We start from the raw sequence: 22,439 nt of genomic DNA on the forward strand, positions 1-22,439 counted from the left end.
TAAAAAAAAAAAGAACGCGTTTAGACCTTTAGAAAGCTAGACTTATTTTGTGTGTTTAGGTGTGCAGCTGGAATTCAGGGTAATGTGCTGAAGGTAGACAAATATCAAGGAGAAACAAATCCTTGAGATAGCAGAGCTTGAAAGTATGTGCCAAGGGGGAGATCGTCCTTGGAGATTAGACTAATTCAGAAAAAGGGAAATTCTTAGGCCAAAGCAAGCCGTTACCAATCCTGTGCAGGAAATATGAAACAAAATATGAGACGTGTTAATTCAAATGTGTTACACAACTATTGATAAACGCTTTCTATATTCTGGGCACAGCTCCAGGGCATGGAATAGATCAGCAGTCAAAACAAAGGTCCCTACCCAAAAACTGATGATATGTGAACAGTCTTCCTTACAGTTTTCCGTTTAGATTTCTGTACCACTTTTTTCCCATGTTCTCTCTCAGGCTAGTGGGTCATGGGGGTGTTCAGGGCAGGATTACTGATGATTGCCTTTTGTTTTATTCCAACTTAAAAGAGTTTTCATTACAGGAAAGTCATCACCCTACCTTAAAAAATCCAGACGGCGCTCAACAATTGGTCTGCGGGGCCTTCCTGAAACAAATCATCTAATTCGTTTCGTTGCTGAGCAGCAGAGTTTAACGAATGCTTCTTTGACCCAGACTTCCCCTTTTCAGGTATGGTGTTCTTCTAAGTTCCATCATGAATTCTTCTAGGAGGATGTTTTGCTTGTTTAGAAGGCTTTTGTGCAGGGTTGGAGCTCTGCAGTGCACCTCATCTGTTTTGAATCTGGAGAGAGAACATCTTCTTTGTGTCTTACAGAGATTTTGACCTTAGCAGAAATGTTGATGTTGAGCATGCATCTGGTAAGAGTTATGAGATACTGTATGGAAACGGTGTTCTGGAAGTCCTTTCTATTTTACTTTGCAAATTGTTGTCTAGTTCCTGTCTGTTTTTGTGTAATGAGGTGAGGCAGTGTTTTTCCAACCTTCTTCTTTTAATGTTTTGTCTGTAAGTATCTAATAATAACTGCTAGGCATTGGTGTGTAGGGACAAGAGTCGTGCCCTGGCCTCCCAATAAAATATATTTGGGATAACTTTGTGGAAAGGAGCTACGTATTTGTCTGTTGATGGGAAAGTATTTAGATGATTTTGCCAATTTTTATCAGACTAATAAATGCTTCTAAAAAGTCAAATAGTAGAAGACTTGGGGTGAAAGACAGTCCCTGACTTGTCCTTCTTTGGTTCTTTTGGTCTCAACCTTCCTATTTTATTTATTTATTAAAAAAATTTTTTTTAATTTTTTTTCCCAATTATTTTTATTAGTTGGAGACTAATTGCTTTACAATATTGTAGTGGTTTTTGCCATACATTGACATGAATCAGCCATGGATTTACATGTGTTCCCCATCCTGAACCCCCCTCCCGCCTCCCTCCCCACCCCATCCCTCTGGGTCATCCCAGTGCACCAGCCCGGAGCACTTGTCTCATGCATCCAACCTGGACTGGCGATCTGTTTCACACTTGATAATATACATGTTTTATCAAGATGCTGTTCTCTCAGATCATCCCACCCTCGCCTTCTCCCATAGAGTCCAAAAGTCTGTTCTATACATCTGTGTCTCTTTTTCTGTCTTGCATATAGGTTTATCATTACCATCTTTCTAAATTCCACATATATGCATTCAGTTCAGTTCAGTCACTCAGTCATGTCCGACTCTTCGCGACCCCATGAATCGCAGCACGCCAGGCCTCCCTGTCCATCACAAACTCCTGGAGTTTACTCAAACTCATGCCCATCGAGTCGGTGATGCCATCCAGCCATCTCATCCTCTGTCGTCCCCTTCTCCTCCTGCCCCCAATCCCTCCCGGCATCAGGGTCTTTTCCAATGAGTCAGTCAACTCTTCGCATGAGGTGGCCAAAGTATTGGAGTTTCAGCTTCAGCATCAGTCCTTCCAATGAACACCCAGGACTTATCTCCTTCAGGATGGACTGGTTGGATCTCCTTGCAGTTTAGTATACTGTATTGGTGCTTTTTTTCTAGCTTACTTCACTCTGTATAATGGGCTCCAGTTTCATCCACCTCATCAGAACTGATTCAAATGAATTCTTTTTAATGGCTGAGTAATATTCCATTGTGTATATGTACCACAGCTTTCTTATCCATTCGTCTGCTGATGGGCATCTAGATTGCTTCCATGTCCTGGCTATTATAAACAGTGCTGCGATGAACATTGGGGTGCACGTGTCTCTTTCAGATCTGGTTTCCTCAGTATGTATGCCCAGAAGTGGGATTGCTGGGTCATATGGCAGTTCTATTTCCAGTTTTTTAAGGAATCTCCACACTGTTCTCCATAGTGGCTGTACTAGTTTATTCCCACCAACAGTGTAAGAAGGTTCCCTTTTCTCCACACCCTCTCCACTATTTATTGCTTGTAGACTTTGGGATAGCAGCCATTCTGACTGGTGTGTAATGGTACCTCATTGTGGTTTTGATTTGCATTTCTCTGATATTGAGTGATGTTGAGCATCTTTTCATGTATTTGTTAGCCATCTGTATCTCTTCTTTGGAGAAATGTCTGTTTATATCTTTGGCCCATTTTTGATTGGGTCATTTAATTTTCTGGAATTGAGCTGCAGGAGTTGCTTGTATATTTTTGAGATTAATCCTTTTTGATCTTCCTATTTTAAAAGGTAGTTTTATTGGCACTTCTGTATCTTTCAGTTTTAGACCCTGTGTAGGTGGAAGGCTGTTGAGTGTACTGCAAGCCTTCTCAAAAATTATCTGCAGGTTCCTGGGAATCTCTGAGTCCCATCCAAGAGGTCCATGAGGTCAGAAGTATGTTTTAAAACAGTACTAAGATGTTAATTTGCCCTTTTTTCACTCTATTGATGTTTACATTCATGGTATAAAAGCTCATAGCACCAAGAAGTCTTTTTACCTTCATCACTGTTCAGCATTCACAGGAAATAATAATAAGTCCAGTTTCACTTAACTTCCTTGATGAAGCAATAAAAAAAAATCATCCATTTTAATTTTTCAACCCTGAAATATTATGTGTGATGAAACGGGAAGTGGACACCACGCACTTTCAAAGTACATGCCAAAGTGTGGTGGATGTTTCCAGAAAAATCGTGGATGTGACTGTCGGCACTGTGAGTTGAACTAGCTATTATTTTCATGGAGCATCATATTTATATGACAGTCATGGTTAGCCAGACTTGGGAATGTGGCTGGCATTTTCTCAGAAATGAACAGTGAACTTGCCATTTCAAGGAAAGACAGGTATTTCTTCCCAATGAAAAAAATTGAAGTTTTTAAGAGAGAAACAAAATCATGAAGAGCTTGTATTCACCACCACTCTGAACTGACTGGACAACTTCCCAGTGACTGCTTTTCTGTTGGATCTGTAAGGCTATTAATGAATGTGATGTTTGGATATTGCATAATAAAAAATGTCAGCCTTTGGAAGATATGCACAGCTGAATGAACCATATTTTCTGCATGACAAGTGTTTGCAAAATATACCTTCAAGTTGTAGGATAAGCTCCATTCCTGCTGTTACAAAATATCATGATGGACTGGACTGTTGACATTATAGTTTTTTCTTCCTTATATCTTGGGGTCTTATTTTACTACTTAATTGTTTTAGGTTCTGGTTCACGCTCAAATCTTCTTCAGATGCTGAATGATCCTTGACTCTGTTCACATTTAAAAGTGCGACACTTGCAAAACTGCTGGTGCTCATTCGCTGAGTCTGATCAAACTCTAGGAGATCGTGAAGGACAGGGAAGCCTGGTGTGTGGTGGTGCATGGGGCTGCAAAGTCAGAGACCCCTGAGCGACTGAACAGCAACAAGCCTTAAGATTGTTTGTTTCATTTCTGTGATATTTTAAACACTGCTGACATTTAGACAGGGGTTGCAGTGAATCTGGAGGTTGTTTTGGATAGTGTGGACCTTTTAACAAATGCTTCTTCCAGTCCATGAGCACAAAATACCTTCCCATTTATTTGTGCTTTTTTCAGTTCCTTTCATCAGTGTCTTAACAGTTTTCAAGATACAGATCTTTCACTTCCTTGGTTCAGTTTATTTCTTAGTATTCTTTTTGATACAGCTGTAAATGTTCTCTTAAATCTTCTTTCCTATAATTCTTTATTTGAATGTAGAAACACAGCAGATTTTTGTATGATCATTTTGTATTCTGCAATTTTATTGAGTTTCTTTACTCTAGCAGTTATTAGTGTGGTTGTGTTTGTACATTTGTCATCTGAAAATAGTGACAGTTTTATTTTTCCCTTTCCTACTTCGATGTCTTTTCTTTTTTTTCCCTAGTTGCTGCTTCTTATTCTTTCAGTAGTAAGGCATTAGCTATTGACTTCCTACTGTGTTCAGTGAAAAATTAGCCCTCTTTCTTCCTCATCCCTTTTATCATAAATACAAAAGCACTTCCCATCCTTTACAACTTCCCAGTAGATAAATTACTTGAGTATTCAAATCTTTATGTTATGGTGACCCTGTGTGTTATTTTCACCTGTTTTCCCTTCCTCATTTGTCTTATCCAGCCTTTCTTTTGAGTCATTTTCCTTTAGCACAAACAGATCTTTATCCGTTCCTTTAACTTTCCCTAAGAGCTTTCCTGGTGACTCAGACAGTAAAGAATCTGCCTGCAGCGTGGGAGACCCATGTTCAGTTCCTGGGTTAGGAAGATCCCCTAGAGGAGGAATGGCAACCCACTCCAATATTCTTGCCTGGAGGATCCCATGGACAGAGGAGCCCGGTGGACTGCAGTGCATGGGGACATAAAGAGTCAGACATGACTGAGCGACTACCACTTAACTTTCTCTAGACCCCCATGGCGTCCCATTTCTGTGCCTGTCCCTCACAGGAACCTCCTTGAACAGCTGTCCATCCTGTCTCACTCCTCTTCCATCATCTCCAGTGACTATAGCCACTCCACCTGGGCTTCTGCATTGATCCCAAATGGCCCACCCCTTGGCCAAGACCATGATTAATTAAGTCTTACTTTGCATCTTAATCAACCTTGCCTCAACGTTTGACAGAACTCAGCTACTCCCTCCTTGAAGCACTTTGCTTGGCTCTTGGGGATACCAAACTCACCTCATTTTCTTCTTGTTATTGTCATCCCTTCCTCTGCTGATCTCCCTTTTTTAGTTCTCCCCTCAAAAATGGTTGCGCACCCCAGGCTCTCCTCTGCCCCCATTTTGTTGCTTTCCTTATGTAAACTAATCCTTTCCCTTGGCTTTGGACATTGTCTATAGACTTGTGACTCCAAAGTGTCTAACGCTGGCCCAAAGTTCTGTAGCGCTCCATACTCAGATACGCTCTTGCCTATCCAGCATCTTCCCTTTGGTGTTTCAGTAAGCGCTTGGAGCATTACATGCTGCTGCTGCTGCTGCTAGGTCGCTTCAGTCGTGTCCGACTCTGCAACCCCATAGACGGCAGCCCACCAGGCTCCTCTGTCCCTGGGATTCTCCAGGCAAGAACACTGGAGTGGGTTGCCATTACATGGTCACAGCCAGACTCTAGGTTTCCATTCCCCACCATTTCCCCATCTCAGCACACGCCATCATCCAGTCGCTCAGGCCAACAACCTACCAGTCTTCCTCGGTTTCTTTCCTTTTAATCTCTCATATCCAACCCAGCATTGCCTTTTAACTTCATTTCAGAAACCTCTCTGTAAGCTCTCGCGTCTCTCAGCTCGGCTGCCACAGCCCTTATGTGCTTTCTACCTGAATCACCAGCTGCTTCTTCCTAACTAGTCTCCTTATTTCTCACCTTCCCTGATCCATCCACCATTCCACAGAGCAGTCAGAGAGAGACATTTCAAGTACGAATAAGGGACGTCCTTGGCAGTCCAGTGGTTAAGACTCCGCCCTTCCAGTGCAAGGGGGCGAGGGTTCAATCCCTGGTCGGGGAACAAAGATTTCACATGCCTCGGAGTGCAACAACAACAAATAATAAATATGCTAACGTATGAATCAGATCAGTCACTCAGCCTCTTCAAACCTTCGTGTGGATTCCTGTTATGCCTTCAATTAAACTCAAACCCCATCTCGAAGCCTTCATGCCCTCCCTGATCCGAGCCCTGCCCGCTCCATCCTCAACTCCTTGTCTCCTGCCATCTTCTGGGCACCCTTGCTTTCTTCCTGCCACATCCTCTCTGCATTCCAGGCCTCTTCTTCTGCCTTGTTCTTGCAAAATGCCTTCCTCTCCCTGTATCTTCCTTTCATTCATATTCATAGTGTTGGTCAGTGAGTCTTGTCCAATTCTCTGCGATCCCATGGACTGTAGCCCACCAGGCTCTTCTGTCCATGGGATTCTCCAAGCAAGAATACTGGAGTGGGTTGCCATTCCCTTCTGCAGGGGATCTTCCCGACCCAGGGTTCGAATCCAGGTCTCATGCATTGCAGGTAAATTCTTTAGTCTGCCGCTTACTGTTTTCCTTTCAACTCAGATGTTACTTCAGAGGGAGCGCCGTCCTGACTCAAGCAGAGCAGCACTGTTATTACCGAATCACACTCCTTTTTTAGTTTCTCAGTGACACCTCTTGTACTTGAAATTATATGAATACGTTTTCAGAATTTTACTCTAGAATGACATTTCCTCCTGTATTCTGAGCCTTCCAAATGATTTCTGGCACAGGGAAAGAATGTTGACCGAATGATATAATTCCTAAGACAGAAGTATCCCAAAAAGCAGTATGTTTTTTAATGCTTCCTTTACTTTTCATATATGAACGTTGTTCTGTTTCTCCATCAGGAAATAGAGCAACAGTGATTTTGACTGGGGAAGCTTTAATTTGTTTAAAGCAGATTTCAAAATGGGTCAGACTCCTAGGAGACTAAACCTAACCCTCCCATGTTCAAATATAAGTTTACAAAAAAGGTACATTAAACATAAATTGTATGGCTTTAGGATAAACCCTTTCTTTCTCTGTATCTCAGATGAGAGTTGACCACCAGCTTTTTATGAATGTTATGTGCTGTTTATGTCATAAAGGTTTACATTGTCAACCTGTTTGAATTTTAAATGCTCTATTATGTAACAGAGTTTGCTTTATGAATGTATTTAACTGGGAATAAAATCAAGAGTGAGCAGATTCACCATCAAACATGGCTTCAAGATTTTAACATGGTTTTCTCCATATGATATCTTAAAGGGAAGTAATTTTTTATTTTATTTTTGCTTGTTGGTGTAATTCCTTAAATTGCTGTAAGCTCCAAATCAGTGTAAATATGCTAGTCTAAATAATACAGGCGGGGGCGGTGGGTGGGGAGAAGTTCTAGATAGCGAACTTAATCAGTCATTTATTTTATGGGTAACAGAACTCTTAAATTATACATCAGTTACATTTATCTGGCACTTCTACCCCTGCTTGTTGTTGTTTCGTCGCTAAGTTGTGTCTCTTTTGTGACTTCATGAACTGTAGCCTGCCAGGCTGCTCTGTCCATGAGATTTCCAGGCAGGAATATTGGAGTGGGTTGCCATTGCCTTCTCCAGGGGGTCGTCCCAGATCAGGGATTAAACCTGTGTCTCCTGCATTGTCTGGAGAAGGAAATGGCAGCCCACTCCAATATTCTTGCCTGGGAAATCCCACAGAGAGGAGTCTAGGGGGCTACAGTTCCTGGGATCACAAAGCGCTGGTCACGACTGGCGACTAAATGGCTCCTGCATTGGCAGACGGGTTCTTTACCAGTGAACCACCAAGGGAAGCTCCCTACCCCCACCCCTGCTAGTAGCAATTTAATTTCATGACGCTTCAGCTATCGGCAGAGTTTCCAGAGAGCTCCATTTTTAACTATTTGGCTTTGTACTTTGAGTAAATGACTAGCTTTCACCTCTGAGGATGACATCAGAAAGATTTAGCTCGGGATTGCCAAAGGAGAGAGGTTATGTGTAGAGGGGTGTCCAAGCTAAGGTACCCAAGCTACTGCAGAACATCTGTCTCTTGTTCTGGCCCTTGGGGGGCTGGTGTGTATGGATGGAAATGAATAGAGACCAGCATGGGTGGAACTAGTTATGCTGAGACCTCCAGTGACTCAGGGGCCAAGGCAGATCGTCAGATGTTATTTTTAGCAAAATGTGGTAAAAATTTCCAAATGGTTTCTTCTTGTCCCTGCTTCGTAGCTGTCTCCAGGGTGTGTTGTTTTCTTGTAACCTTAATCTCCATATAGTCTCTCTCTCTCTCTATTATTGGGTAAACCCTTCACTAACTGTGTGGACACAACATTCCTAATACTGACTTTAATTTTTAAAATTTTTACTTTTTATATAATTTCTAAAGGTTATATTCCACTTATAGGTATTACAAAGTATTGGTTATATTCCCTGTGTTGTACAATATATCCTTGTAACCTGTCTTACATCCATGAGTTTGTACCTCCCACTCGCCACCAACCTAACCCCATATTACCCCCTGTCCCATAAAAAGTAGTTTGTTCTCTATAACTGTCTGATTCTTTTTTGTTGTATTCTCTAGTTTGCTGTGTTTTTATTTTATTTTTGCTGTGTTTTTTAGATTCACATCTAAGTGATATCATACAGTATTTGTCTTTCTCTGTCTGATTTCAGTTAACATGATGCCTTCCAAGTGCATTTGATGCAGGTGGCAACATTACACTCTTTTTTATGGCTGAGCAGTATTCCAGTATATGTACATACATTGTGTATCCCTTAGTCTGTTGATGGATGCTTAGGTTGCTTCCATACCTTGGCAATTGAAAATAATGCTGCTATGAAGATTGGGGTGCATATATCTCTTTGAGTGAGAAGTTTTGGGGGTTTATATATCCAGCAGAATTGCTGGGTCATGTGGTAGTTCTATTTGTAGTTCTTTGAGAGACCTCCATACTATTTGCCACAGTGACTACACCAATTTCCACTCCTACCAACAGCAATGAGGGTTCCTTTTTTTTGGCCCCACCATGTGGCATGCAGGATCTTAGTTACCAGACCAGGGATCAAACCCATGCCCCCTGCAGTGAAGCACGGAGTCTTAACCACTGGACCTCCAGGGAGTCCTGATCTGTGATCTTTTTGATGATAGCCATGCTGAGAGCCGTGAGGTGATACCTCACTGAGGTTTTGATGTGCATTTCCCTAATGATTAGTGATGTTGAGCATCGTGCCTGCTGTTCATCCATATTTCCTCTTTGGAAGAAAAGTTCTTCTGTACAGTTTTTAAAGGATAATATACATCATATGTGAACAACACATATAACTCAACGTTCATGAAAGTAAAAGTGTTAGTTGCTCAGTTGGGTCTGACTCTATGTGACCCCATGGACTGTAGCCCGTTAGGCTCCTCTGTCCATGGAATTCTCTAGACAAGAGTACTGGAGTGGGTTGCCATTTCCTTCTGCAGGGAATCTTCCTGACCCAGGGATGAAATGTGCCTCTCTCACATTGCAGACAGATTCTTTACCATCTGAGTTACCAGGGAAGTCATCGAATGTAAAGATTTGTTTAACCCTCAAATAATTGGGATGTGTTTTGTCTGGGTGTCTTTTTAAAGTGCTTCCCATCTACTCCAGACCTCTCTTGTCTCCTCCATGGGTTTGTCAATATCAGTACTGGCCAACCTGTTGCTCCATGTCTGTAGTAATACAGACCTTTAACAGCTACTGAAGAGTAGCTGTTGCTCTTTGGTAAGGCTTGCCTGGTAGCTCAGCTGGTGAATAATGGCACCTGCAATTCAGAAGACGCTGGTTCGATTCCTGGGTTGGGAAGATCTGCTGGAGAAGGGATAGGCTACCCACCCCAGTGTTCTTGGGCTTCCCTGGTGGCTCAGATGGTAAAAAATTTGCCTGCAATGCAGGAGACCTGGGTTTGATCCCTGGGTTGGGAAGATCCCCTGGAGGAGGACATGGCAACACATTCTAGTATTCTTGCCTGGAGAATCCCATGGATAGAGGAGCCTGGCGGGCTCCAGTCCATGGGGTCGCAAAGAGTTGGACACAACTGAGCGACTCCGCACAGGAGGAGAGAGGAGAGACGGAGGTGAGGGCAGCACACTGCACACTCAGGCTGAAAACACATGATGTGGGGCTTCCCTGCCGATCCAGTGGTTAAGACTCCATGGTTCCTCTAAAGGGAATCCTTCCACTGCAGGGGCACGGGTTCGACTCTTAGTCAGGGAACTAAGATCCCACATGCTGAGTGGCGTGGCCAGAAAATTTTTAAAAATTGTTTTAAAAATGTTCGATTCAAGGGAGGAGGGTCTCTTCTCTATTAACTTTTTACCTCTGATCTTCAAAAAGCCCATCTTTGGCTTGATTCGTAATGTCCTCTGTGCTTCTATATTTTAACAGGGCAGCCCTGCTTTGCATCGAAATGTGTATTCGTTAAGAGAGCAAATGTCTGCCTTCCATTTGGCTTTTAACTGCATAAAGGAAAATGAGAAAATGACTGACTGTCCTGAATTCTCAGAGGCGGAAGGAGTGTTCAAGACCGGAGGCTCAAGTGAGTAGAAAGAATTCAGTCCGTTTGGACTTTTGCATCTTTTGAGACAAACCTCTGAGATATTAAAAAAAAGATTTACTTCTGTAGTGTGAAAGCTGTCTTTTCTGAATAAAGCCATATTTTTCAGTGGAGCCTGACATTTAAAATTTGGGATGTTTCACACAAAAATCTAGATTTCTGATTTCTCTTGAGAAAACATCATTCCTGAGCATACACCTTATATTTGCATATGGCCACAATTAAATGTTAAATGTTACAATGTCGGAGTCCATGAACTCTTTTCACCATTAAAATTGGGCATGCTGTAGATTTGCATGAACAACCCTTCTTCTTTTTTAATTTATTTGTATATTGAAGGATAATTGCTTTACAGAATTTTGTTGTTTTTCTGCCAAACCCTTGGTTTTTTAGAGGATTATTATTAAGTTTGGTAAGCATTTATATGAATACCAAACATCCAACCCTGATATTGTAAACAGATATATTTATTCTGACATCTTAATAGCCTGCCATACTCTTTACCATAAGTTTTAGATTGTAACTTTTTTGGTAATTTTTTCTGTCACTTTTGGTTTTCCAATCACAAAGCATTTCAGACCCCAGAACTAGACAAAATCCTGGCCTTGCTGTAATCGACGTAATCCTAAGGTTCTAAATGGTATTGTTTGGTTTCTTGAACCATCTGCAGGTACATTTCAACACCTACTTGATTGTAGAGCATTGTTAATACAAATCCGGTGCATCTACCTCTGCAGTACACAACCTTCTCCCATGTACTCATTTATATTTGTAATTTGTAACTTACCTATTTTTCAGTTTTTATCTGAGCTTTAAGATATTTTATTTACATAATTGCTATAAATTCTGTAGACAATTAAATTCCCTTTTTGTACCCAGGAAAAATTGTAGCTGTATTTTTCGTAAAATCATATACAGTCAGAACAGAACCACTATTGGAACATAACCACATCCTTTAAAATGTCCAAAAGAAAAGGTTTCATTTTAAATTTAAAAATAAAATGAGATATGATATCAGAAATGCAGATATATCTTGGTGTATCATTTGAAAGCCCAAAGAAAGTTAATTCTGATAATTTAAATTGTTATCTTTTTAGCAGTCATGTTCTCTTGCATTTCAGTTAGACTTCCTTTTTTGAATAAAATGTACTGCTAGATTTTCCTTTTCATTGTTAAAGGATTTATGTTCATGCATTAAATTACATCATGAAATTATGATGATGGGTGCAATTTTCAAATGATATTGTAAAAGAAGATATTTGAACCTGTGTTTTGTTTTTGTTTTGTTTTGTGTACCTAGCCAAAAAGGAAAGTCTTGGTGAATGTCAGCTGTCTGAGTTCTCTGCACAGTCACCATCCAAACGTTGGAGAATATCCTCTCCAAGCAGCTCTGACGTAGATGTAACTGATGCGGTTAGTCTCCAGACCCCCAATGTCAATGTCGCTGCTTGTCCCAGTACAGACGTGAAGTGTGCTGTTGAAACCTTTGCTGATCTCTCCCAGGTAATCCTCTTACTGGGAACAGGAAGTGAAGTTTTGGGTTTTCTAGCTAGCCAGTTTGAGGACTCTCCATGCTCTTTGCAATGTTAGCACTTATGTACGTTGCGTTGCAATGTTTGGGCTTCCCGGGTGGGTCAGTGGTAAAGGAACCCACCTGCAATGTAGGAGACACGGGTTCAGTCCCAGGGTTGGGAAGATCCCCTGGAGGAGGAAATGACAACCCTCTCCAGTATTCTTGCCTGGGAAATCTCATGGACAGAGGAGCCTGGTGGGCTACAGTCCATAGGGTTGCAGAAGAGTCTGACATGGCTCAGCGACTAAACAAGAACAACAACATGCTATTACTATATTTGAGCTGGGTTTTCAATTGTGTGTGTATGAGGGACTTCCTGCTTGTTAAATTTTTTTTTGGTTGGTTGGCTTACTGGCTACGAGAGATTGCTTTGATCAATATGTTGCTTTTGATACGAAAAACACTATGCAAAGATGAAGCCCTGTGATCTATTTGTGACGTATTATTCTAGATACCAATGGTACCATGGTGAGAAAGTCCCAGTCCCACCCTTGAACAGCATTTTGTCTGCTGTGGGCAGTAGACACATGAGCATCTTATTTACACAGACCTGGTGAATGAGGTGGCAGTTACACTTGGGCTGTACCCCCAAGGTCTGGGGTCTGGCATGTCTGTCTTGCAGCCCCTTACTGGTTTAACACTGGCTGGAAAGCAAGGTGTAATTTAGCAATTTTTCCCTTGCTCTCCCCACTTCTTTCAAGTAGCCATAGGGATTTTTTTGTTGTTGCTTATAACTACCTAGAGGCTTTCAACATCATCAAAAGATGAGAATCAACATGAGTTCAGTAATACTGTGGCAGATCCTTGTGTGTGTGCGTACTTAGTTGCTTTAGTCACATCTGACTCCATGTGACCCCATGGACCGTAGCCCACGAGGCTCCTCTGTCCATGGGATTCTCCAGGCAAGAATACTGGAGTGGGTTGCCATGCCCTCCTCTTGGGGGTCTTCCCGACCCAGAGATCAGACCTGCATCTCTTACGTCTCCTGCATTGGCAGACAGATTCTTTACCACTAGCGCCACCAACCCAAGGATCCTCGACCTTCACTCAAGTGTAAACAGGGAGCCAGTTCTCTCCCGACCCTTGGTTTTGCTTTGACGCAGTAGGTTCCTGTTTCTTTAGTGAGAGAAGACACCTTATTGGAAGCTTTTTTCCTGGCACCTTCTCTGTCATGTAGATCCAGCACATGTCCTGTTGACCCTGTCTAGACTGGCTTGGTACATGTTTGCTGCCATTTGTGGTCAACCATTCGGACCCATGAGTTTCATGTGTATCTCAGTCGCTTATAATCTCTGCTCTCTCTGCCCTATTCTAGTTGATATGCAATAATCTGAGGGTAATTCTTTTATCAGAATTTTGATTAATTTTTGGACACACATCATGATTTAGAAATGGTTTCCACATTAATAGGAGTGTTTTCTACCCTGACCATTAATGGTTTTCCCTTTCTAGCTATTGATATCTTCTGTTGTTTGAGTAGTAATTTTGCTTTTCATTATTTTGAGAATTTCCTCTTTAAGGAAAGTAGTTAACATAGTTTTCTAGACTTCAAACAGTAAGGCAGCAAAAACTGTGCCCTATGAATGCTTCTTAGGGAATTGAGCATCGTCGGATTGGATGTTTGGGAGTCAGTGAGAATGAATACTCCATTTTTAGTTCTATTCCTACATACTTCCCATAAAAATTAACTAGATAATGAAGTGATGCATTGATTGATTTAACATCAGATTTCCAGATAATCTGTAATGCTAACTCAAATCTTTATAAAAATAGTAATCCTATAAATAATAAAATTTAATATTTCTTTACTGTTTGTTTCCCCCCAAGAAGTTTTCTGCATCTGGTTTAAATCTGCAGTCTGGATGTTTAATGAATGAGTCTCCTCTGCTTTCAGAACTTACAGAGGCTTCAAGTGGTAAGTTTTTCGTTCTTCCTTGGTACCTGTGCTGATTCACCCATGAAATGTTTGCTCAGTAGACATTTATGGTTGGTTTACTTGTATGCGAACATTTAGACGCACTGAAACCATTCCTTGCATTTTAGGAGCTCATGGTTTAGTAGAAATGTTTCAGAGCTCTTGTTGTGTGAGATGACATACTGCGCTTTAGTAGGCACAGCGGCCTCCTTCCTTCTGCGCCTCCCAGTTAATATATTTTATGTTGTCTCTTTGTCCCTAGGCCATGGAGGCTTTGACTATTGTGTTAATCATTATATCTCTTAAGGACCCAGAATATATGTGTTACATGTCAGTCATCAGGCAGTGGTCTTCAGAGAATTTGCAGGGGAAGCCTTGCCCTGTTAAGCACAGGAGGGCTTCTCTGGTGACTCAGTGGTGGAGAATCCGCCTGCCACTGCAGGAAACACGGGTTCAGTCCCTGGGTCAAGAAGATCCCTGGAGGAGGAAATGGCAACCCACTCCAGTATGCTTTCCTGGGAAATCCCATAGACAGAGGAGCCTGGTAGGCTATAGTCCACGGGGTTGCAAAGAGTCAGACATGACTTAGCAGCTAAACAACACAGTATGTGAATTGTTTTATTTAATAATAATCTTTCTTCTCAGCATCTGGTCCTCTCCTTCCTGCCAGGCTTGCATCCTAAAAATGCTTCTGATTGCAGCACTAAAATTGGTCAAGATTCGTTGTCTAGCTCAGGTTAGTTTCAGGATGGCCATCATAGGCATCATGAGTGGAGGCAAGTTAACAGTTAATAGCTGAGCCAAGGATTCCTGTTTAACTTTCCATGGAGCTGACACCCCTTCCTTACCTTTACCTGCAGTAGCTCAATTTGAACTAAAAGCTGTGACCAGTGCCACTTCTCTCTCTCTCTCTCTTTTTTCTTTGTATTTCCAAGTGAAATCCCAGATGTTACACTCTAAGCAGGATGTCTTAGGGTTGAATTTCTGACAAGCATGTTACTCCCTTGGCAAATACGCACTACCTTTGGTGTAGAATGGACTGACTCAGACGTCTGCCCCCCTCATGGTTAAAACTCTGTGTTGAAGGAATCCAGGATGCTGCCTCCGTGGAAGGGAGAGGATCCAGTGATGCCGTTTCGGTTGATAAATGTACAGAAGTGAGCACAGACACAGCTCCCGAAGTCAGGTCCCTGGTTACCCCACTGTGCCAGAAGGACCCTCCATCCTCCAAGACATTTGTCCTACGTTCTGTCCTGAAGAAACCCGCTGTGAAGCTGTGTGTAGAAAGCCTGCAGGTCAGTGGAGAGCTACACCTCCTAGAGCAAATCAAATAAAGATTGCTTTTGGTTCCCAGAAGTACCCCTGAAATGTTATGTCATACTGGCCTAACGGAAAATGTCTCACCCTAATTTTTTTTGCCTCCTTTTTCTCACTTGTAGTAGCACTGGGCACTTTCTTTTTACTCTCTTTTTTTTCATTTACACTCAGTGTGGAATATAGTATGTTGATGATTCCACATGCCTCGTGGCAAAAAAAAAACAAAACACAAAACATAACAAAAGCAATATTGTAACAAATTCACTAAAAACCTTCAAAATGGTCCATATAAAATAAAAATAGTGCACATTTTAAAAAAAGAAAACCAAAAGCCAAAACACCCTATTATGCTATTTACATACTTGTTTTTTTTTCTTATTTTGGGGAAAGTTTTATACTTCAGATCATTTATACAGTATACCTCAGTTGACACTGTCCAGAGTACCTGTAATTCTGGCCACTCATATTTTCCTTAACTTCATTTGCCAGGCCAGATCCAAAAGGAGGAAATGAATTTAGCCCACATTATAGATTCCTGTTTTTTTCATTTTGGCTTAAAACTACTTACTAGAGTAATAACTAAGAAACCCAGTTTTTCTTTGTGGCTAATATCATGGTATTTTAAGTTAGGTCAATTATGAAAGTAAAGGTAATCTGCAGTACTGTATAATATCTATCCTTGATAGAAAAGGAATTACAAGTTACCATTTTTAATGACTGTGTATGTGTATTTATATATGTAAAATTATTCATGGTTGTTTATTTTGTTTAGGAACACCATGACAACCTCTATAATGATGGGGCTTGTCCAAGCTTAACCTCCAGTCTTGCAAACTGTTGCAAAGAACAAACAGCAGGTAAGAAATTCAGGTTTATTTTGAAGCATGTGGATATAATTTTCTTGTTATTAAATACATCTGAGATAGTCTGTGATATTGTCAATGACCTCTCGATGCCTGATGCTTCTGAAATTACCTGGGAGTGAACAATATTTGAGGGGTGGGGGATGGAATCTCTGTAGAGAGTCTTCTCAGAATTGGTTCTATCCACTTCATTTATCCATTTTTGTATAATGATAAAATTTATAGAGGAAATGATATTCCAGTCTTGTCATCTAAAATCAGCATGCAAAATTTACTTAAAATTTATTACCACATTTTAATTGGAAATATTGTATATCTCTTCCATTTTAAACTTTTTTTCTCTCTACAAACTATATTTTGTATTATATGAATAGCCAATCCAGTCATGTTAAGATTCTAGGATATGCCTTTTAGATATGCCAGTCATGTTAAGATTCTACAGAAGGTCAAGAAAATTGTAAAGTACTCGGCTTTTCAGTGCGGGCGACCTGGATTCAATTCCTGGGTTGGGAAGATCCCTGGGAGAAGGGAAAGGCTACCCACTCCAGTATTCTGGCCTGGGGAATTCCATGGACTGTATAGTCCATGGGGTGGCAAAGAGTTGGACATGACTGAGTAATTTTCACTTTGACTTTTACAGTCTTGTCAAGTACAAAGAAGAGGAAGAGAGTTACTTTCGGAGAGGACCTAAGCCCTGAAGTGTTTGATGAATCTTTGCCAGCTAACACTCCACTGCGTAAAGGACAAACACCAGTCCGTAGAAAGGATTTAAGTAGCCTCAGTCCCCCACTACTTGAACAGTCTCCAGTTCCTGAGCGGCTACCTCAACCAGATTTTGATGACAAGGGAGAGAATCTTGTAAGTATGGAAAGTGTGAAGCAGACTTGTTTATGATTTTTTCATACCTCACCTATTTGCATGAGCAGTAATTGTGCTTTGAAATCATGAAACAAAATGAATGGTGGGTTATGATATAAGTTAATGCATTTTCTAGCTAGATTACTATCAGTTTTCTCCTGTTAAAAACAATCACTTCCATGACTCCTTGAACACAGCATATTTCCTGGAACCCTACTGATATTGATTGTAAGATGTGCCGTTCTTTGAGAAAAAATGCTGAAAGTTAAACACACATACCATGTGCTCAGATTTCAAAGGTGTTAAGATGTGAAAGAGCAACAATCTTAGAATCAATATATTATAAATTGCTCTTCTAAATTTCTACAGGTAGGCTAACTGGATTCAGGGATATGAACAATTTTTGAATTTTTTAATACATAGTGCTAAATTAGCATTCAGAAAGTATGTACTTGTTTGAACTCACAGTACTATAAGTAATCCTATTTTGTTATATCTTTGTAAAGCCTGAGTATTAATTGTATTTTTTTTTAAATAGCTTAATAGGAGAAAAAGATGACTTGAAAATTTTGTTTAGGTTTGAACATTTTCACATGTTTGTAGGCCATTTTAATTTCTTCTCTTGAGAATTACGTATTCGTTTTACTTACCATTTTACATTGGACTGTCATTCATTCTCTTTCACTATTATACCTTGAAATAAGAATATTCTGCTTTTGGCCGAGATGGAGTAAGAGGGACCTAATTTATATTCCCGTGAAAAAGAACTCAAAAGCCAGAGAAAAAGATAAGAAACGGTGGTTCACAGACACTGTCTACTGGACGCACAGACAGTAATCTCTGGGGAACAAGGGAGGTGAACTTCAAGAGAGCCGCATCTTGCTGCCTGGGCTGGATTTCCAGGCTACAGCACAGGGAGGAGTTGCCTCGACGGAGCCTGGACGTCTCCCTGAGTTGAGAGGATGGAGTTAGGGCCTGGGAAGGTGAAGGAGGCTGGAGTTCTCTGGTAAAATACCAGAGAGGAGACTTGCACAGAGAGAACTCTGAAGATCTGCTGAGGGTCTCGCTGGAGTTATTGCTGGTCTACACAGCCTTGTGAGTAAACTGCCCCAGGCCAGGGAGGAACTGTGCAAAGAGCTCACGCAGGACTTCCCAGGTGGTGTTTGTGGTGAAGAACGCACCTGCCAGTGCAAGAGATGGCAGAGACTTGGGTTCAGTCCTTTCGTCGGGAAGACCCCGTGCGGGGAGGGCATGGCAACCCACTCCCGTATTCTTGCCTAGAGAATTCCATGGACAGAGGAGCCTGGTGGGCTACAGCCATAGGGTCGCAGAGAGTTGGACACAACTAAAGTGACTTAGCATGCATTCACATAAGCCAGGAATTGTGTCCCCACCAGCCCTCGTAGCAAAACCTTATAATTCAGAGGGTGTCAGAAACTCGTTAACTGGAGCAGAATTAAACCAACAGCCACCTTGTATTCATGTAGCTGCATTGCATAATGAAACCCAAGAATGTAAGAAGTACTTTCAGCAACTGTGAAGCTGTGGTGATCCAAGCCAGGTTACAGGCATCAGATGTAATTGTCCACCCAGCCCTTCACCCCTCCTCTGAAGGCCCTCAATAAAATGGTTTGATCCTTCCCACCAAAACAAAACTATCTAGCACCAAATAACGTTAGATTCAAAATGTCTGGCATTCAAGTAAAAATCTATAGTTGTGTAGGGAACAGTGTCCATAATGAGGAGACAAATCAATCAGTAAGAATAGACCCAGACATGATACCTACGGTAACATTGGTGGAGAGACAATCAAAGAGTTATTTTAACTGTATTTCCTGTGTGTGCAAGAATGTGAGAAAAGATAGAGCTTAAGAACACAAAAGATAAAGACCCAAATCAAACTTTATATGTTAAAATCTCCAGGAATAAAAAATGTATTGGGTGAGATTAATAGCATATTAGAGACTGCAAGAGAAAAGATTAGTGAATTTGAAGATGTAGCAATAGAAATTATTCTCAGTAACAGATAGAAAAAGACTAAACAAGAATAAGCAGACAATTCATGATCTGAGACAACTTCAGGTGGTATAATATGCTTGTAATTAAGGTTCCCAAAGGCGAAGAGATAGTGAAAGGAACAGAAAAAACATACTTGAAAAGCAATGGCTGAAAAATGTTCAAATTCTTTAGAATTAGAAGCCCATTGATACTAAAGTTCATCAAATTCCCAGCACAAGAAATGTAACATACAGAAAGCTTAAAATCAACAATAAATGGCCTAAAAGGAGCCAGAGAGAAAGAGACACCTGACATAAGACAAAACAGAAGAGAGGCAGCAGCAGACTTCTTGCCGGAACTATGGGAACCAGAAGACAGTACAGCAGCGTCTTTTAAAGGTGTATTTAAGTACTTAGAGCAAAAAAAAGAATAAATACAAAATCCCTGTCCAGTGAGAATTCTCTATCCAGTGAGACCATCTTTCAAAACAAAAAGTGAAATAGAGGTTTTTTCAGATATAGGAAAGTTGAAATAATCCTATTACCATAACAGGTTAGCCTTAGAAGAAGTATTAAAAAAGAAGCCCTTTAATCAAAAGAAAAATAGTTCTGCATGAAAATCTGCGTCTACACAGGAATGAAGAGCCCTGATAATGCTAAATATTTGGGCAGGTATAACAGACTCCTTCTTTTTAATTAGTCTTCATAATGGACAATTGTTCAAAGCAAGAGTAAGAACAATTTTTTGTTTATATGCAGCCAAATTAGTGTGGTATCAAGGTAGGTAGAGGTTCTTAGGCTATAAACAAAGTGGAATAAGTTAAAAGATAAACCACAGTAAAATGACAAAAATACGTGGGATACAACTAAAGCCATGCCTAGGGAAATTTTTAAAAATTAAAGGCTATATTTGAAAATGAGAGGTCTGAAATTAATGATCTCAGGCTCCACTTTAAGAAACTAGAAAAAGAAAATCAAGCTAAGATGAAAGAAAGAAAGTAATAAAAATAAGTGTAGGGCTTCCCTGGTGGCTTGGTGGTAAAGAGTCTACCTGCCAATGCAGGAGACACAGGTTCGATCCCTGGTCCAGGAAGATCCCACATGCCGCAGAGCAGCTGGGCCCGTGTGCCACAGCTGTTGAGCCTACTCATTAGAGCCCGGGAGATGCAGCTTCTGAGGCCTGAGCTCCCTGGAGCTTGCACTTTGCAGCAGGGGAGGCCACTGCAGTGAGAAGCCTGTGCACCACAACGAAGAGTAACCCCCGCTCACTATAACTGGGTGAGCAGCAACAAAGACCCAGCACAGCCAAAAATAAATTAAAAGTGCAGAAAATCGATGAAATAGAGAACCGAAAAACAATAGAGGAAAAAATCATTGAAATCAAAAGATTGTGCTATAGAAAATAACGGTAAACTTCTAATCTGACTGTTCAGGAAAAAGAGGATACTCATTACCAATACAAGGAATAAGGGAGGTGACATAACTAATTTCCTAATAATAGATAAATTAAAAGGATAATAAAAGAATATTATGAACAACTTTATGTTATGCCAGTAAATTCAAGAACTTAAGCTACATTCCTTAAAAGATACAAGCTGTTAATTTCACTCAAGAAGAAATAAGTGGTGTCATTAGCTCTGTATCAACTAGAGAAATTAAACTGTAGGTAAAACCTTCCCACAAAGAAAATTGCATGCCAAATGATTTTACTAATGAATTCTATCATTTAAGGAAGGTGCAATACTAATTCTGCCTCAGCCAGTCAGTTCAGTTGCTCAGTCATGTCTGACTCTTTGTGACCCCATGGACTGCAGCACGCCAGGCCTCCCTGTCCTTCACCATCTCCTGGAGTTTGCTCAAACTCATGTCCATCGAGTCGGTGATACCATCCAACCATCTCATCCTCTGTTGGCCCCTTCTCCTCCTGCCTTCAATCTTTCCCAGTATCAGGGTCTATTCCAGTGAGTCTGTTCTTTGCATTGGGTGGCCAAAGTTTTGGAGCTTCAGCATCAGTTGTTTCAATGAATATTCAGGGCTGATTTCCAATTGAGTTGGGCATGCTTCCCAATTCATCACTGTCAGCTTTAACCTGATACCATAATCAGATATTATAAGAAAAGAAAACTACAGTCCAGTATCCTCATAACCATATTAAAATATGCAAAAGGGAATAAATTATGAGTAAATAAGATTTTACCCCCAAAAGGCAAAGTTCGTTTAATATTCGAAAAACAGTCTATGGAATTCACCATATTAACAGAATAAAATAGAAAAATGATATAGGCTTCTCAGTAGGTGGAGAAAAAGCATTTGACAAAATCCAGCATTGATTTCTGATAAAAATTCTAAGCACACAGGTGATAAAGGAATTTATTTAACCTGACAGATTTTATCTATGAAAAATTAGCAGCTACCATTATACTGGCTGTGTAAAAGAAAAGATTTGACATCTGCATTTATATTTACCTTGAAGCTTGCCTGAAAAATACTGTAATGTTAGGTTGTATTTGTTAATAGATTTTCTTACTTTACCGGGGATATGGGACTTCAAATGATTCAAAAAGTAACTTATTGGTGAATCGTCAATGCCTACCCTTCCCTTAAAGTTTTATTATATTGTGGTGGATTATGGTTAGTAAATGTGGTTTCCTTTAGGATGATTGTAAATATTATAAAACAATTATATTTATATTTAGTATCTTATTTTGCTTTTTTTAAATTTAGTTAATCCCTTATTGATTTCCTATAATTATGCTTATTACAGTTTGTTCTACAAAGATATATCTTATTTTCTTTGGGGGACATTTTTTATATGTCCACTGAAGTTAAAGATATCTAATTTCTACCCTTTTGTTTGTTTAGGAAAACATAGAGCCTCTTCAGGTTTCGATTGCTGTTTTGAGTTCTCTTAATATGTCTTCAATTGCTGATGAGACTCTTTCAGGTAGTAACTTGTAAATAATCATAAATACCATTAAATGTACGTATATATGAAGATCTCCTTAGTTTTAAATTTTTATTTTTATTATGATCATAGTTGATTTTTTTAAAAACCCAAATAGAAAAGTATATAAGAAATCTCTTATCCATCTCATTCCATTCCGAGTTGCATAATTTATAATCACCCGCATTTAACTTCCTTCAGGGGGTAGCCCAATTTTTTCAAGTTACTGCAAGCAGAGGAGTTCCTCTCTCCACTCTTAAGGATTCACAGTGAACTCCTTATCAGGTTGCACAGTTGAAAGGATAAGGATTGTAAGCATCGTTTGTAAATATACAAAATTGTTTATCAACATGGCATTTTGTGCACACGTATCTTCCAAGGTCTCTGGCTTTTTTTATGATCATGACAAGGCAACGAAGATCTCTCTCTGCTTTTCTGAGGAGACGCATAAACCAGGGCTTGGC

General features: G+C 40.3%; 1 protein-coding gene across 3 annotated transcripts in view; it reads left to right on the forward strand.

The window, feature by feature from the left end:
- CDCA2 (cell division cycle associated 2) overlaps positions 1–22,439 on the forward strand; it is a 43,812-nt gene that overhangs the window by 2,223 nt on the left and 19,150 nt on the right. For 2 of the 3 annotated variants that reach the window (XM_065947326.1, XM_065947327.1), the window contains exons 4-11: positions 537–682; positions 10,340–10,490; positions 11,809–12,011; positions 13,909–13,996; positions 15,083–15,291; positions 16,086–16,170; positions 16,817–17,034; positions 21,894–21,975. In XM_065947326.1, the coding sequence (XP_065803398.1) occupies positions 537–682; positions 10,340–10,490; positions 11,809–12,011; positions 13,909–13,996; positions 15,083–15,291; positions 16,086–16,170; positions 16,817–17,034; positions 21,894–21,975 (1,182 nt within the window). The remainder of the gene's footprint in view (positions 1–536; positions 683–10,339; positions 10,491–11,808; positions 12,012–13,908; positions 13,997–15,082; positions 15,292–16,085; positions 16,171–16,816; positions 17,035–21,893; positions 21,976–22,439) is intronic. The other variant, XM_065947328.1, reaches the window with a different exon arrangement.

Source organism: Muntiacus reevesi, chromosome 10 (assembly GCF_963930625.1).
Source record: "Muntiacus reevesi chromosome 10, mMunRee1.1, whole genome shotgun sequence".
Taxonomy (NCBI): Eukaryota; Metazoa; Chordata; class Mammalia; order Artiodactyla; family Cervidae; genus Muntiacus; species Muntiacus reevesi.